The sequence below is a fragment of the Talpa europaea genome (assembly GCF_964194135.1).
Source record: "Talpa europaea genome assembly, chromosome: 8".
In the NCBI taxonomy this organism is placed as follows: Eukaryota; Metazoa; Chordata; class Mammalia; order Eulipotyphla; family Talpidae; genus Talpa; species Talpa europaea.
Genome location: NC_140075.1, coordinates 43,511,882 through 43,524,875, shown reverse-complemented (window position 1 = coordinate 43,524,875; position 12,994 = coordinate 43,511,882). Strand labels below are relative to the sequence as shown.

General features: G+C 35.8%; 1 protein-coding gene across 6 annotated transcripts in view; it reads left to right on the top strand.

Annotated features, from left to right (window-relative positions):
• NEDD4 (NEDD4 E3 ubiquitin protein ligase) overlaps positions 1-9,304 on the top strand; it is a gene marked incomplete at both ends in the record, with an annotated part of 107,860 nt that extends 98,556 nt beyond the window's left edge. For all 6 annotated transcript variants that reach the window (XM_084240897.1, XM_084240898.1, XM_084240896.1 and 3 more), the window contains 10 exons: positions 47-168; positions 266-336; positions 1,643-1,738; positions 2,048-2,121; positions 2,413-2,473; positions 4,955-5,014; positions 5,097-5,204; positions 5,829-5,925; positions 8,645-8,717; positions 9,202-9,304. In XM_084240897.1, coding sequence (XP_084097023.1) covers positions 47-168; positions 266-336; positions 1,643-1,738; positions 2,048-2,121; positions 2,413-2,473; positions 4,955-5,014; positions 5,097-5,204; positions 5,829-5,925; positions 8,645-8,717; positions 9,202-9,304 — 865 coding nt within the window. The remainder of the gene's footprint in view (positions 1-46; positions 169-265; positions 337-1,642; positions 1,739-2,047; positions 2,122-2,412; positions 2,474-4,954; positions 5,015-5,096; positions 5,205-5,828; positions 5,926-8,644; positions 8,718-9,201) is intronic.
• Positions 9,305-12,994: the final 3,690 nt, after the last annotated feature.

Genomic DNA, 12,994 nt, shown 5'->3' with positions numbered 1-12,994 from the left:
TATATGAAATATAGAGAGGAACATTTAAATGTGGTTGTCTTTTCAGGGATAATTATACTCTACAGATAAATCCAAACTCTGGATTATGTAACGAAGATCACCTCTCTTATTTCAAGTTTATTGGCCGGGTAGCTGGCATGGCAGTTTATCATGGCAAACTGTTGGATGGTTAGTATCAGCTTGAAGCTAGTTTTTTTTTTTTTAATGTAATTATCTGATTTCTTTCACTTGGTATTCATTGTAAATGTATTTGATTTTTTGCAAGGTTTTTTCATCCGCCCTTTTTACAAGATGATGCTGCACAAACCAATAACACTTCATGATATGGAGTCAGTGGTATGTCGTTTTCACTTATAAAATAAAGGAAGCATAATTTAACAGGAAACGGAATGTTTTGAAGGTCAACTTTGAATGATATAGAAGTTAATAGATTTCAGTATTCCAAAATACAAATGAACATTTTCCTCAACATTTTATTAGGAAAATTTCTAACATATAATAAGGTTGAAAAAAATCTTATAGTGGACATATAAAGCAAATCTACCACCCAGATTCCACAATTGACTTTTTTTAATAATTACCTTATCACATATTTATCTCCTGTTCATCTCTCTGCCCATCAGACCATCTGGTTTTTTGATGCATTTCAATATAAGTTGCAGATATCCCTATGCTTCTCCCTGAGTATTTCAATAAGCTGTGCAGCATTTGATGTATCTCTTGCATCAGTACTTGAATTGTGATCTTTTATCATGAATGAGGTATGTTTTCCAAATGGCAGTCAAAAGGCACATTCTTAAGGTTAGATACTAGAAAGAAACAGAAGTTAGAGGATTAAATCCCTGACTTTAATCATGTTGCTGCTGCCTCTACTGAATACAATGTGTGAACACATGGATTTCAAGATCTCTTCCTTGGTACCAATATGTTTTTTAAATTCCTTTCTTATGATACATTTTCAGTATGAACAGCATAATTTTTTTTAATTATATGAATTTTTATTGTGCTAACGTTGGTCTACAACACTCTATATGATCTAGAAGTATAGATTCACATGTCTTCAAACGTGTGTTGCTATACCACACCCACCACCAAAGCCCTAAAATCATCTACAATAGTCCATTGGTCTCCAGCCCTCTTTGCTCCCCACTCTGTACTCTCCTTCTTTTTGTAGCCTCAATTCATAAGATTATAGTTATTTGAGTTGGTTTATTGCAGTTCTGCATTTGAGATAATACTTTAAGTTGGACCAAATATAAATAACCTCCTTATAGTTACCTAAACATTTCTTAGACTACATGAAAATGGTACCAGGTCCTCCTGGCACCCAGGGAAGTTAAGTCTATATGAAAACAGCTGTATTTAATCCTTTAATTGGGTAATAACATGTGCATCTCCATTGCTTCCAAAAAGAGATGCATTTCTACACTTTTAAGCAGACACAGCTCTATTGTTTGATGTGTTTTTACTCACATCACTGGTCATCCATCTCTTTTTATTATATTGTGTGTGTACATAAAAAGTATTCAACTCTCTTTTCATCTTTTGATCAGTTAATCAGACCTCAGTGTACTTTCTTTGCAGATTCAGGTATCTTCTTTACATATATGCATTTTTAATATGCAATTTTTCCTATATCTAGGATAGTGAATATTATAATTCATTAAGATGGATTCTTGAAAATGATCCAACAGAATTGGACCTCAGGTTTGTCATAGATGAAGAACTTTTTGGACAGGTTTGTTACTTTCATTAATTAAAATGACATAAATTATGAAACATATTATAACTTAAGTTTATATGTTAATGCATATCTTCAACCCATTTCTGTGCTCTATTTTTAAATTTTCCAGTAACACAAGATGTCTCTCAGCACAAATATATGCTTTCTTTGACATTCAGCTCCTTTCATGTTTATTATAGTAAAACTAATATAAATTTTCATAGCTTTTGAATGGATTTAATCTAAAACACCAGATCCTGGTATAACTTATAATTATACTTTACTTTTGTTACTAAAATAACATATCATGGTATCATATTTTAGACACATCAACACGAGTTAAAAAATAGTGGATCCGAAATAGTTGTCACCAATAAGAACAAAAAGGAATATATTTAGTAAGTATTTTCTTAGTATTTTACTATATTTAATAAATACTTTATTGGGAGAATTTTGTTATTTCTTTCCAGGAGGACTCTTCCTCTCTACTTTCTTTTCCCTCTTTGTTGGAGTCTCAATGTTCTTTCTCTCCTTTTATAACAATGCTGCATTAACCATTCACATTCAGTTTTTTCCTTGGACTTAGGTAATCTTTTTTGTTGTTGTTTCTAACTGGAATAAATATTTCTTAATTTTTTTTTCTTGGTGCATGTAAAAAAAAAAAAAATGAAATGTGTTGTTTCTTATAGTCTTGTCATACAATGGCGATTTGTAAATCGAGTCCAGAAGCAAATGGCTGCTTTTAAAGAGGTATTCACTTTCTTTCGTTTGTTCTGCTATTTTAAATAATTTCAGAATATTATCTGTAAGTTTCTAACACTGGGCTCATCACATCTGAGAAAATTAGCATATGACTTGCTTTTTAAAATGTTTTCATTATACTTTTATAGTAATATCATTCAGTGAGTAGATATTCACTTTTAAAGTCCAATCATTCCGTGAGCCCATCCAGTAGGCATTGGTGGCCCCCTTCACATTGTCACTGCCCCTGCCCTTCTCCTAGGTCACTCCCTCTCCGTACATAACTCTGGTGAGCAAAGGACACAAAGTACTACAGCAAATGTGGAATTCCCCATTTGTTTCTTATCCTAAATGAATCACACTATATTTGTTGGTCTGTGACTTGTTTTCTCCTCTAATCAAATAATTATTGGCGAGCTTTACATGTCAGGAGATAATGTAGCTACCTTTCTTTTTTGCTTCATTTTATTCATTATATGAATTCATAAGTTATTTAAACTTCTCAGTTGGTAAACATTTAGGTTCTTACTGGGGCACTCATTTTTTAACTAACCTAAAGCCTTCTGTTAAATACCACATACCTTTTCATTATATCAGTACCAAACACCATGTGTCTGGTGTTGTAAATGAAGCAAAAAGATATTTGACTCTGTCAAGGAGCAGAGACTACAAAGGGTGCAATGGGCAGAGGCAGACCTGATGTGGTAGGTAAGCACGGAAGAGGTGGAAGTCAGAGCAGAGGAAGGTGGAAGAAAGGACCAGAAAAGAGACAGGAGGGATTGGTCAGCCACAGAGAAGAAGAAAATGCAATTCTAAGCAGAGGAAGCAGCATGTGTGATGTCTGGCAGTAAAACAGAATGCGCACATGTTAGAGAAAATACATGCTATTCAAATACTGAATAAAAGGAGGCAAGCGGGAAAGTAGCCTGGAGAGCTGCACAGAACCAGATTCTGAAGGGCCTGATTGGAGTTTTCTTTGAAGTCCAGTGAGGGGAGGAAAATGGTATTCAAGGCTATTAAGCAATAAAAAGCCAGGATTCAATCTGCATTTTAGTCAGATCATTCTGGAAGTCATATGTAGTGAATTAGAGTTGGGCAAGGCTAACAGCAGAGGCCAGTTGAAATGTACTGAGTGATGCAGACTGAAAATAGTGCAGACGAGTACTAAGATGATGATTGTGAGACAGCCGTGTGTGTGTTTGAATGATATTCAGGAAAGGAGATCTGTAGTGTGCTACAGGATGACTTCAGGAATAGAGGTCTGGATTTGCAGTATGGATTTGGGGATCATCAGCATTTGTAGAGGGGAGCAGTAGACTAGATAAGATAGAAAATTCAAAGAATGATAAGATAGTGAAAGTGGATGACCACATATGGAGATAAGGGATACCAACATTGAAATAATGGATGGTGCAAAAGGAGACTTCAAAGGATATTAGCAAAGGCAGCCAGGCATAGAGGAAAACCATCAACAACAGAAAAAATTTTAAGAACAGAGATGTTTTCAACATTATCATACTGCAGAGAAGTCAAATAAGATACAGAAATAGAAAACAGTTTTCAGATTTAGCTGTAAAGCGGTCTTCAACTTTTCCAGCACAGATTCAGAGAAGCAGCAGCTTAGGGGGCAGATTATAATCATCTGAGGGATAGATAGGAACTGAACAAGTGAATTTGGTGATATACAGCACTATCAAGAACTTGGCCATAAAGAGAAGGAAAAAGAGGGGTTTCTTTTGTTTTGGGGTAGATATGACTTTAAGGAGTTCAAATGCATTATGAGTAAGCTGATAAAGAGAATGAGGTTCAGTGGAGAAGAGGAGATGAGTGGCTGTGGTACCTCTCTTCCGAGGCCATAGGAAGGAGGCCTGGATGAATAGTGAGAAATTCAGAAGGTTGAGTGAATTCTGTCCTGCATAGTTACCTCTGTTCTGCCTCTCAATAGAAATTACCTGCTGTAAAGAATGGGGAGACATGAAGAGGAGGAAGCTAGAGGAATATTGGGTAGTTTTATTTTTTTTTATTTTTTTTTTAAAAGATTTATTTATTTCTTTATACAAGCACTGGGTACAGTCAGAAGCGCGGGAGGGTGAGAGAATTCACCAGAGCCAGAGCGGGGAGCAGAGCAGGCAGAAGGACCAAAGCACACCCCTAAGGGGAGCTGCGGGCGGCAAGAGAGGTCTGCGCGCCATGTGGGACCCTCCTCCGGTGTCCGGGGAGCAGCCAGGAATTGAACCAGCACTGCAGAGGCCGCACGCAGCTTCGCAGCCCAGCGCTCAACCGCTGCGCTACCGGGGAGGCAATATTGGGTAGTTTAAAATTTTAAATCACTTTGAGATATCAGGGAGAAAGAACAGACTATGGGCTCATGCATTTTCTTGCCAGCATTGAAGTCTCAGCTGAGGTCATCTATGCGAATGTGGAATTTCTCTAGCAGCACTCAGTAAGTTGACCCTACTTACTAGTTCTAAAATATGTTCTTTCTACTAGGGATTTTTTGAACTCATACCACAAGATCTCATCAAAATTTTTGATGAAAATGAACTAGAGGTAAGAAATACCACTTTCATTTTAAGACAGGATTTTTGTACCCATCATTTTTCTTATTTACAGTTTGACATTTCTTATTTAGCTTCTCATGTGTGGATTGGGAGATGTGGATGTGAATGACTGGAGAGAACACACAAAGTATAAAAATGGCTACAGTGTAAATCATCAAGTCATACAGTGGTTTTGGAAGGTAATTGGAAACTTCTATTTTCATAAATTCATTTTGGATGGATATTTAACTATACTATTGTATTAAACAAAGATAAACAAAAATATATAATCCAGCAAAAAATCTTTGGTTTTGTACTGTATATGTCTACATTCTGGGTATGGTCCCACCTCCATGTGTATTTACAGATGTTTAGAATGTAGTAAACAGCAGTGACAGCTGAGATCGGCACTTAGTTCCTGACCACAGTAGGGACACTTCAAGAGAACTCATAATAATCTGCTGTGCATTTTCTGAGACTCCTGCGTGGCTCCTTTAGATGTGAGTTTCCATGCTATAGAGAAATGTGTGTGCTATTCAATAATATCAAATATAATTGTTAAAATAATATCAATACATATTTTATACTTTTTAAAGAAATTTTAATTTCTCACATCTGAGAAAAAATTTCTGTCACTTTATTAAGTTATAATCCCATTGTAAGTTTTCAAGAAGTTTGTAAACAGCTATGAATATAAATTTCATTAAAAGAAACATGCAAATTTAATAAGTGATCATTAATGAACTAACGAAATTCTGATAGCATATTTTTCATAGCAAATTTTTCCAATGATATTCTTAAATGATATTTTTTTACTTATTCAGGCTGTTTTAATGATGGATTCAGAGAAGAGAATAAGGTTGCTTCAGTTTGTCACTGGCACATCCCGGGTGCCTATGAATGGTTTTGCTGAATTGTATGGTAAGGATTTTCCATAGATCCTTTAAAAACAGAGTTAGCCAGTTGTCTTTTTCATGTCTGATTAGTGTTCAAGCTTCTAACATTTATATGAACATTTAGCATAATAAAAAAGAATTAAGGCTTAAATGATATAATTAGATACACTAAAGTATGCCAAAATATATGATCCCTAATTAGATAGCAAAAGAGAAAACTGGAAACAAGAAAGGACTTGAGTTACTTTCCATTCTTAAATTTGATTTCCACTATGCATTCCAGTGCAGAAAAAGCATTGCCTGTAGTGTGTTAGCTAGGATGTAAAGTTTAGCATGTAAAGTTCCACAGAATGTTAATATGCATACAATAGAAAAAAATCATGATAGAATACATTTGACAAAATAGTGGACTAAAGTTAAACTGATTTCTTTGGGAGTTGCTATGGAAAAAAGTGGTTTTCAAAAATTACTCATGGAATCTGTGGGTGGTGGGGTGGTAGTTGGAGGGTGGAAAAACTCATTAGACTACTCTTCCTCAGCCTCATGGGAAATGACAAGAGTAGAAATCAGACTGCAAATATCTCTTGATATTCAGTATAGTTACTATTTTTTTTATTTGTCACATCCATCATGTTTATTTTTAATGGACAGCCTAAAATTAATACTTATTTTGTGAACAGTATAGTTACTATTAATGTAATTTTCTCTAAAGTAAAATTCTGTGATCCTATCTAGCTATTTTATAGTTGATTTACCTAATAATACTAAAGGGGTATTTGATTTAAAATACTGTTTCTGATGTAGAGCAAAACTGCTTTCTCCAGTCAGTTAATATTCTGTTTATTGGAATGACTTTACTTGCTTTAAAAGATCCCAGGAAGAACAGAGTGTCCTAATCAGAGCAACAAAGAAGGTTAAAATTGTTGTGAAAAGTAGAAGTCAGGGACTGCTCCATAGGTCGTTGCTAAGCTGAATTTTTCATGCCAATAAAAACTGCTGCTATCTGATGGATTGCTAGGCCCTGCTATCTCCTCCTTGACAAACCTGGTCTCCTTGTTCAGCTTCATTTGTATTTGCAGAACTTGTCAATTTCTCCACCCAGAATTAACTGAGTAGAATGGGACCAGAGCTTTGCAGCTAAGCAGTAAGCTCATCCTTACCTATTTGGGTTTCTTAATATTTGTCCTTTTGGTGGTTTCATCTGACTCCCCTTCTCTTCTTCAGTTACTTAGTAGAGAAATCAAGGCAGATACAACAAATACTCCTTCCCCCTCTAGCTCCACTTCCCTCTTTCATACAGTCCAGACCTGCAGCCATCCACAGATTCCATGAACTGTTTGAACTTTAAGGGAAATATCCCACACAGAGCCAGAGTTGTCAGTGTTCAAATATAAACTCAAAATCTTGACCTTCTGCAAAAAAACAAGTAGAAGTTGCTTGCAAATGTTAATATTACAATGCAGTGTTACCTAGCCAATGAAAAGTATGTTGAGTTTATGTCAGTTGACTTGAGGGAATTTTGGCAATGGATTGTTTGATGAGAGAGAAAAGAGGCAAGGAAATATATATGATTCCATGTTATAGAAAACAATGACAAAAATACTGAAATTTGAACTGTGGACATAATTGTGAGGGGTGATGTGTGAAAACTAAACCTTTTTTTGAGAACACTTTGTGAATGTTAAATATTATTGGTGCTGCTTCTGACAGTTATACTCACACACATAGTTGGATATATTTGTAGGACATTTCACTTAGCATAATCCCCTCCAGTTCTGGTCCATGTTGTCACTAATGACAAGAGTTTATCTTTTTTTTTTAAGATTTATTTATTTATGCATGCAACAACTGGGGTGCAGGCCAGAAGTGTTGGGGGTGGTGGTGAGACTATTCACCAGTGACAGAGTGGAGAACAGAACAGACGGATCTACCAATATACACTGCTGAGGGGAGCAGTGGGTGAGACAAGAGAGGTTTGCTGCGTCATGTGGGTTAGCTCCCTGGCTGGGGATCGAACTTATGCTGCAGTGCCTGGTGATAGCTTGATAGCACTAACTTTAACTCCTGCGCCACCAGGGAGGCCCAAGAGTTTATCTTTTTTAATAGCCGAGTAGTATTCCATTCTGTTTATGTATCACATCTTCCTGATCCACTCATCTGTCGTTGGGCACTTAGGTTATTTCTTTAGCTTGTCTATTTGTAAATAATGCTGCAGTGAACATAGGAGTGCATATTTCCTTTTGAATCAATATTTTTATATACATCGGGTAGATACCTGGAGTAGAATTGTTGAGTTATATGGTAGATCCATTTTTACTACTTTGAGAAACTGGAATTTCGCATAGTTTTTTTAATTCTAATTTTTTGCAGTGAGGTTATACAATCAGAAAAAAATAAAGCTATTTTTTTTAGTGGGACTTTAAAAAGAAAGAAAAGACTTGTTTTTTTGTGTTCCTTTGATGGGATATCATATTCCATATGGGATATGGAAGTGTGACTGTATCTAGGACTAGGAAACAGCAAAAGTACCATCAGATGTGCTACCCCCGGGGGCAGATATCATGGTCACAAATGAACTGATAGAAGAGGAATCCTCATTTTGTGGCTGGCCAATGAAGCCATCAAGCTTTCCAAGAAACTAGATTAGTTCCCTGTATATTTAACTTTACAAAAAGTGACTTTTGAAAGGGCTAGGGACTCCTGTAAGGAGTGCCTGAAACCAAAGCATCTCTTATTTCTTGCAGGCTCAAATGGACCCCAGTCATTTACAGTTGAACAGTGGGGTACCCCTGAAAAGCTGCCGAGAGCCCATACGTGGTAAGTGAGCTCTTAGACCCTGAGAAGATAGGTCTCTGAGAGTGCAGGCACAGAAGCTCTAGCACCCTTGGTGGAAGAGGAGGAGGAGGTAGCAACACCAACCCAGGTGTTTCTTTATCAGGCAGGCCTTGGCTTGAAGTCCAGGTAGCTAAACACTGAAGCAGTCCATCTGAACTGCTTGACCATATGTTGCCTCCAGCTCATAAATAATGGGCCAATCCGAGAAGCTCTAGAACATTCTCTTGTGGAGGTTAGAATGATTGAAGAATCCAGACATTTGGAGGTCAAGGTAGGGTTAAAAGCGCTCCACTGAGAAGTCATGGGAACAGTTCATGCCAATCCTTATCATCGTTATCTATTGTCAACAAACTGTCATTTAGTGTTGTTGGAACATACTCCCGAATAGCAGGGTTACTGTGTTTGCTGTGATGACGCTTGCTTTGTCCGTGTCTTTTATAACAAGAGTTCTTCTCTACTCTTTCAGCTTTAATCGCTTGGACTTACCACCCTATGAATCATTTGAAGAATTATGGGATAAACTTCAGATGGCAATTGAGAACACTCAGGGTTTTGATGGGGTTGATTAGATTAAAATATTGATTGACATGTTTTACTGCCACTTTTTTATAAGCAATTAACTTAAAACTTTCCAAGGAACTACTAAACTTGGCCATGGCTTCTTCCCAGAAGATCATATAAAAGCATTGGAAGAAATAGTATGACAACTTCACCATTATGTCATTCACTTTTAAATCATGTGTTGCATTTACACACCTAAGTCATTCTGTCTTTAGAGTTCATACTACAGGATATAAGTCCTGTGTGCCTGAAATAGTGGGTTTTGTCCTTAACAATTACCTCTTTTTACAGTATCTGCCAGGCAGTTTTCTCTTAAACTACTGAAATTATAACTGTGAAATATGTACTAAGTGTCATGTGTGAAAAGTATGATGCTTTTTGAAAAAGAAAACTAAAATTTGGAAGAGAATACTTTAATATTGAGTAAACTTCACTATTTTTAGTGCTGCCTGCAGCTATTTATTTACTTTTAAGACCTGCCTTATGCACCTTACTGCCCAGATTTTTTTTGAAGAACCTTGGAAAGTATGTTACCTATATTTTTGGTCAACTGGCTTACTTGCAAACACTTGTTTACTTCATTTCAAAAGTATTGGACTCTTCTTACTATATAGTTTTACCAAACAAGGTGGTTCATAGACATGTGAAGCAATTCAAATTTGCAAAGGGTGAAAGTATTAATGCCTTCCTCTTGCCAGTGTATCCTTATGGTTCATTGGTATTGCCATTATTCATGTTTAGTTTAGTTAAAAAATTTTCTCATTCAAACATTAAAGTTCCACAAAGCAGTATTTCTAAATATGCCTTGAAGGATTAAGTTAAATGTACAGTACATGCCTTTATAGTCATTCTTTACACTCACACAATTAAATAGTAAGTATATGTTTATGGGATTTATTATGTTTACAGATCAAGTTAATTTCTGTAGTTGCATTTTTATATTTTTAGTATTTCACTTTAGTCATAAAACCAAATAATTTGTTAAAAATAACCAAAGAATAGTTATAATGCATAATTTGTATTAAATTTATTACCATGTTTCTTATGCTTTTTAAAAATACCTTTTACTATGAAAAACATGTTTTACTATAAATCCAAATCTCTTTAGGTAACATGCTGCAGGTAGAATCCTACTTTAACCAAATGGAAATACAGGAAAACCATGTGCATACATTTAACAGATGTTTACTAAATGCCTGTGCTAGGTCTAAGAATTGACAGCTTCGAAGAAACATAGCTCAGTTCTTATTCTCAAAGAACTTACAAATGTGTAAATGAATTTGTAAACAATCAGAAGTAGCGGTGAGCAGAATAAGGCAAAAGGAAAAGTGTTCCAGTGTACCTGTAAAAGTAATGTGTGCCAAGACTGCATTTCCATGTTTCATAACTGTATTGGGATGGTTATATAGAAAATACTCGTGCAAAACATCAAACCTATTTCTCAATATGGTATCTTAGTAACTGGGGAATGATTGTAAATACATGTGACAGTCCTTGAATGCATATATATGTATGTATGTATATACTCAAGAGTTGTAAAAAGTGCTTCTGACAGTTGGTTAAATTGGTTGGGGTAAAACCTCATGGATACCTGTCAGTACTGGTAGAGGACTCAACTATGACAATAACAAAACCATTTTCTAAGTACCACATCAACAGTTCAGTTTAGGGAAAACAGTTCACAGATCAATGCATTCTATTGTATCTTTACCTGTGTTAACCTTCATTCAGGCAAGACCACCAGGTATAATCTAATTTTGTCATTTACCACCTGTTTAAACTGAAGCAACTTACTTAACCTCTCTGGGCTCTGGTATCTTCATCTGTCAAGTGAAATTACTTGTTCCCACTCTTGTTGTCATGTAAGATTGTTGTAAGTTCCAGAGATCCTTTGCGAAGTATCAGACAATCAGAAGATGCTTTGTACTGAACACCAGGTTTTTTCAAATCAAGTGTGCACTCTAACTACACTCCCAAAGAAGAATCTCTTCCTCTAAAAATAAAATGACTGCTACTAGACCAGGAAGTAGGAAGATCACTGATGTTAAAGAAGATAAAGATACATGGACACATCAGAATTTATTTTCTCTACATCAACAAAGTAATATTAATATGGGCCAATGCATTTTGGAATGTCCTCATCATGTAGAACTGAAGATGAAAACTGTTTTTGTTAAAACAGAATTTTTACCATGATTGTTTAAATATCACGTATGTGAAATATCAGAGCTTGAGGAAATACAAAGCGTGCTTTTCAGCTGGCTGATATCTGGATGGTCCCAATACTCAGATAAAACAGGGCTTTAATGAGACCACACTCACTCTATCAGCCCTCAGTACAGACCATCACCCCCAGGTTGTGGGCTGACTGTCCAGAAGAAACCTCTGTTAAGCAACATAACCCCTTACCCTAGAAAGCACAGTATCTCAAATGCATTTTGCTGGAGAGTAAGTAGGGTCAAAAAGCAAAGACAAAATATTTTTCTAGAAATTATAAGCATATAATTTTATATATTTTCTCTAATCAAATTTTAACGATATCAAATTGTATTACAAAGGCATTTCATCCTATCTCAAATTTAAATATTTGGTTTCATTTTTTATTTATAAGGCTGAAATTACTCCATATCATTATCAAATTAAACACAATTTGTTTTCAACTATTTTACATTGTTTTTAATATCTTCTGATATGGTAAAATATATATCAAAATTAATGTATTAAAATTTATTATATGCTTTAAAATATAAAATCATTGTTTAAAAATTTGATGCCACAAATAAAGTTCTATTCTAATTTAAAAAATAAAACCTGCTTCATTTTTAAATAGAAAAGTTTCCAAGCCAGTATTCCGGGTGATGTTTTCTGGTTGGTCGTCTGTAGTAACTTACGGAATTCTCAAGACAATCTTGAATGTGTATCTGATGAACTAGCATAAACCCTTAACCACAGTTATGAACCATTCACCACAGATAATCTCCACTTTACAAACAGGTCATGTTCCAAGAGCCTGGCTGTTAGTGAAAAATCCAGATAGCAAAATAGTCATAAAGTTAACAAACGGACTGCATTTCAGGCACATTATTGCTCATTGAGGAGGCCAGCCTTATAAACTAACCACTGTTTATAACATTGTTTTCATGAGAAAATGAGTTCCAAGTATTAATTCAGAACTAACTAAATACTTTTTCCTCCTTCTTCTTAGGCATCTGGAAGTTTCCCAGTTAGAAGGGAACCCACCCAAACCTACCAAGCCAACCCTGTGTGGGTGTGTGCCAGCCTGTTTCTGCTAAAATCCAGAAGGTAGCTTTTAATCCCTGGGACCCAGACCTCTTCCCTCTGCTTCCACCCTCCAGTTTTAACCAATTTAGGCAGTATATCTCATGTGCTAGGTCCTTGCTCTGCTGCTCATCAGAACAGACACATTGCTTTTTTAAAGGATATTAAACTGAGTGGTAGACTATCAGCACCTCAATTTTAAAAGATTCTTGTGTATTTCTTGAAATTTAAAGATCATTATTAACCTATTTCAGATTTCCCAGTCTCCGCCTGCATTCCATCCTAGGTATTCCCTCCATTCCACACCACTATTTTCCTTTCTAGTACACGATTCTGATTAGATTACTCCCCCAAGACCTCTGAGAACTCCCCCGAACTAAGTATGAAGCCCAAAACCGCTGACATGAACTGCCGTCTGA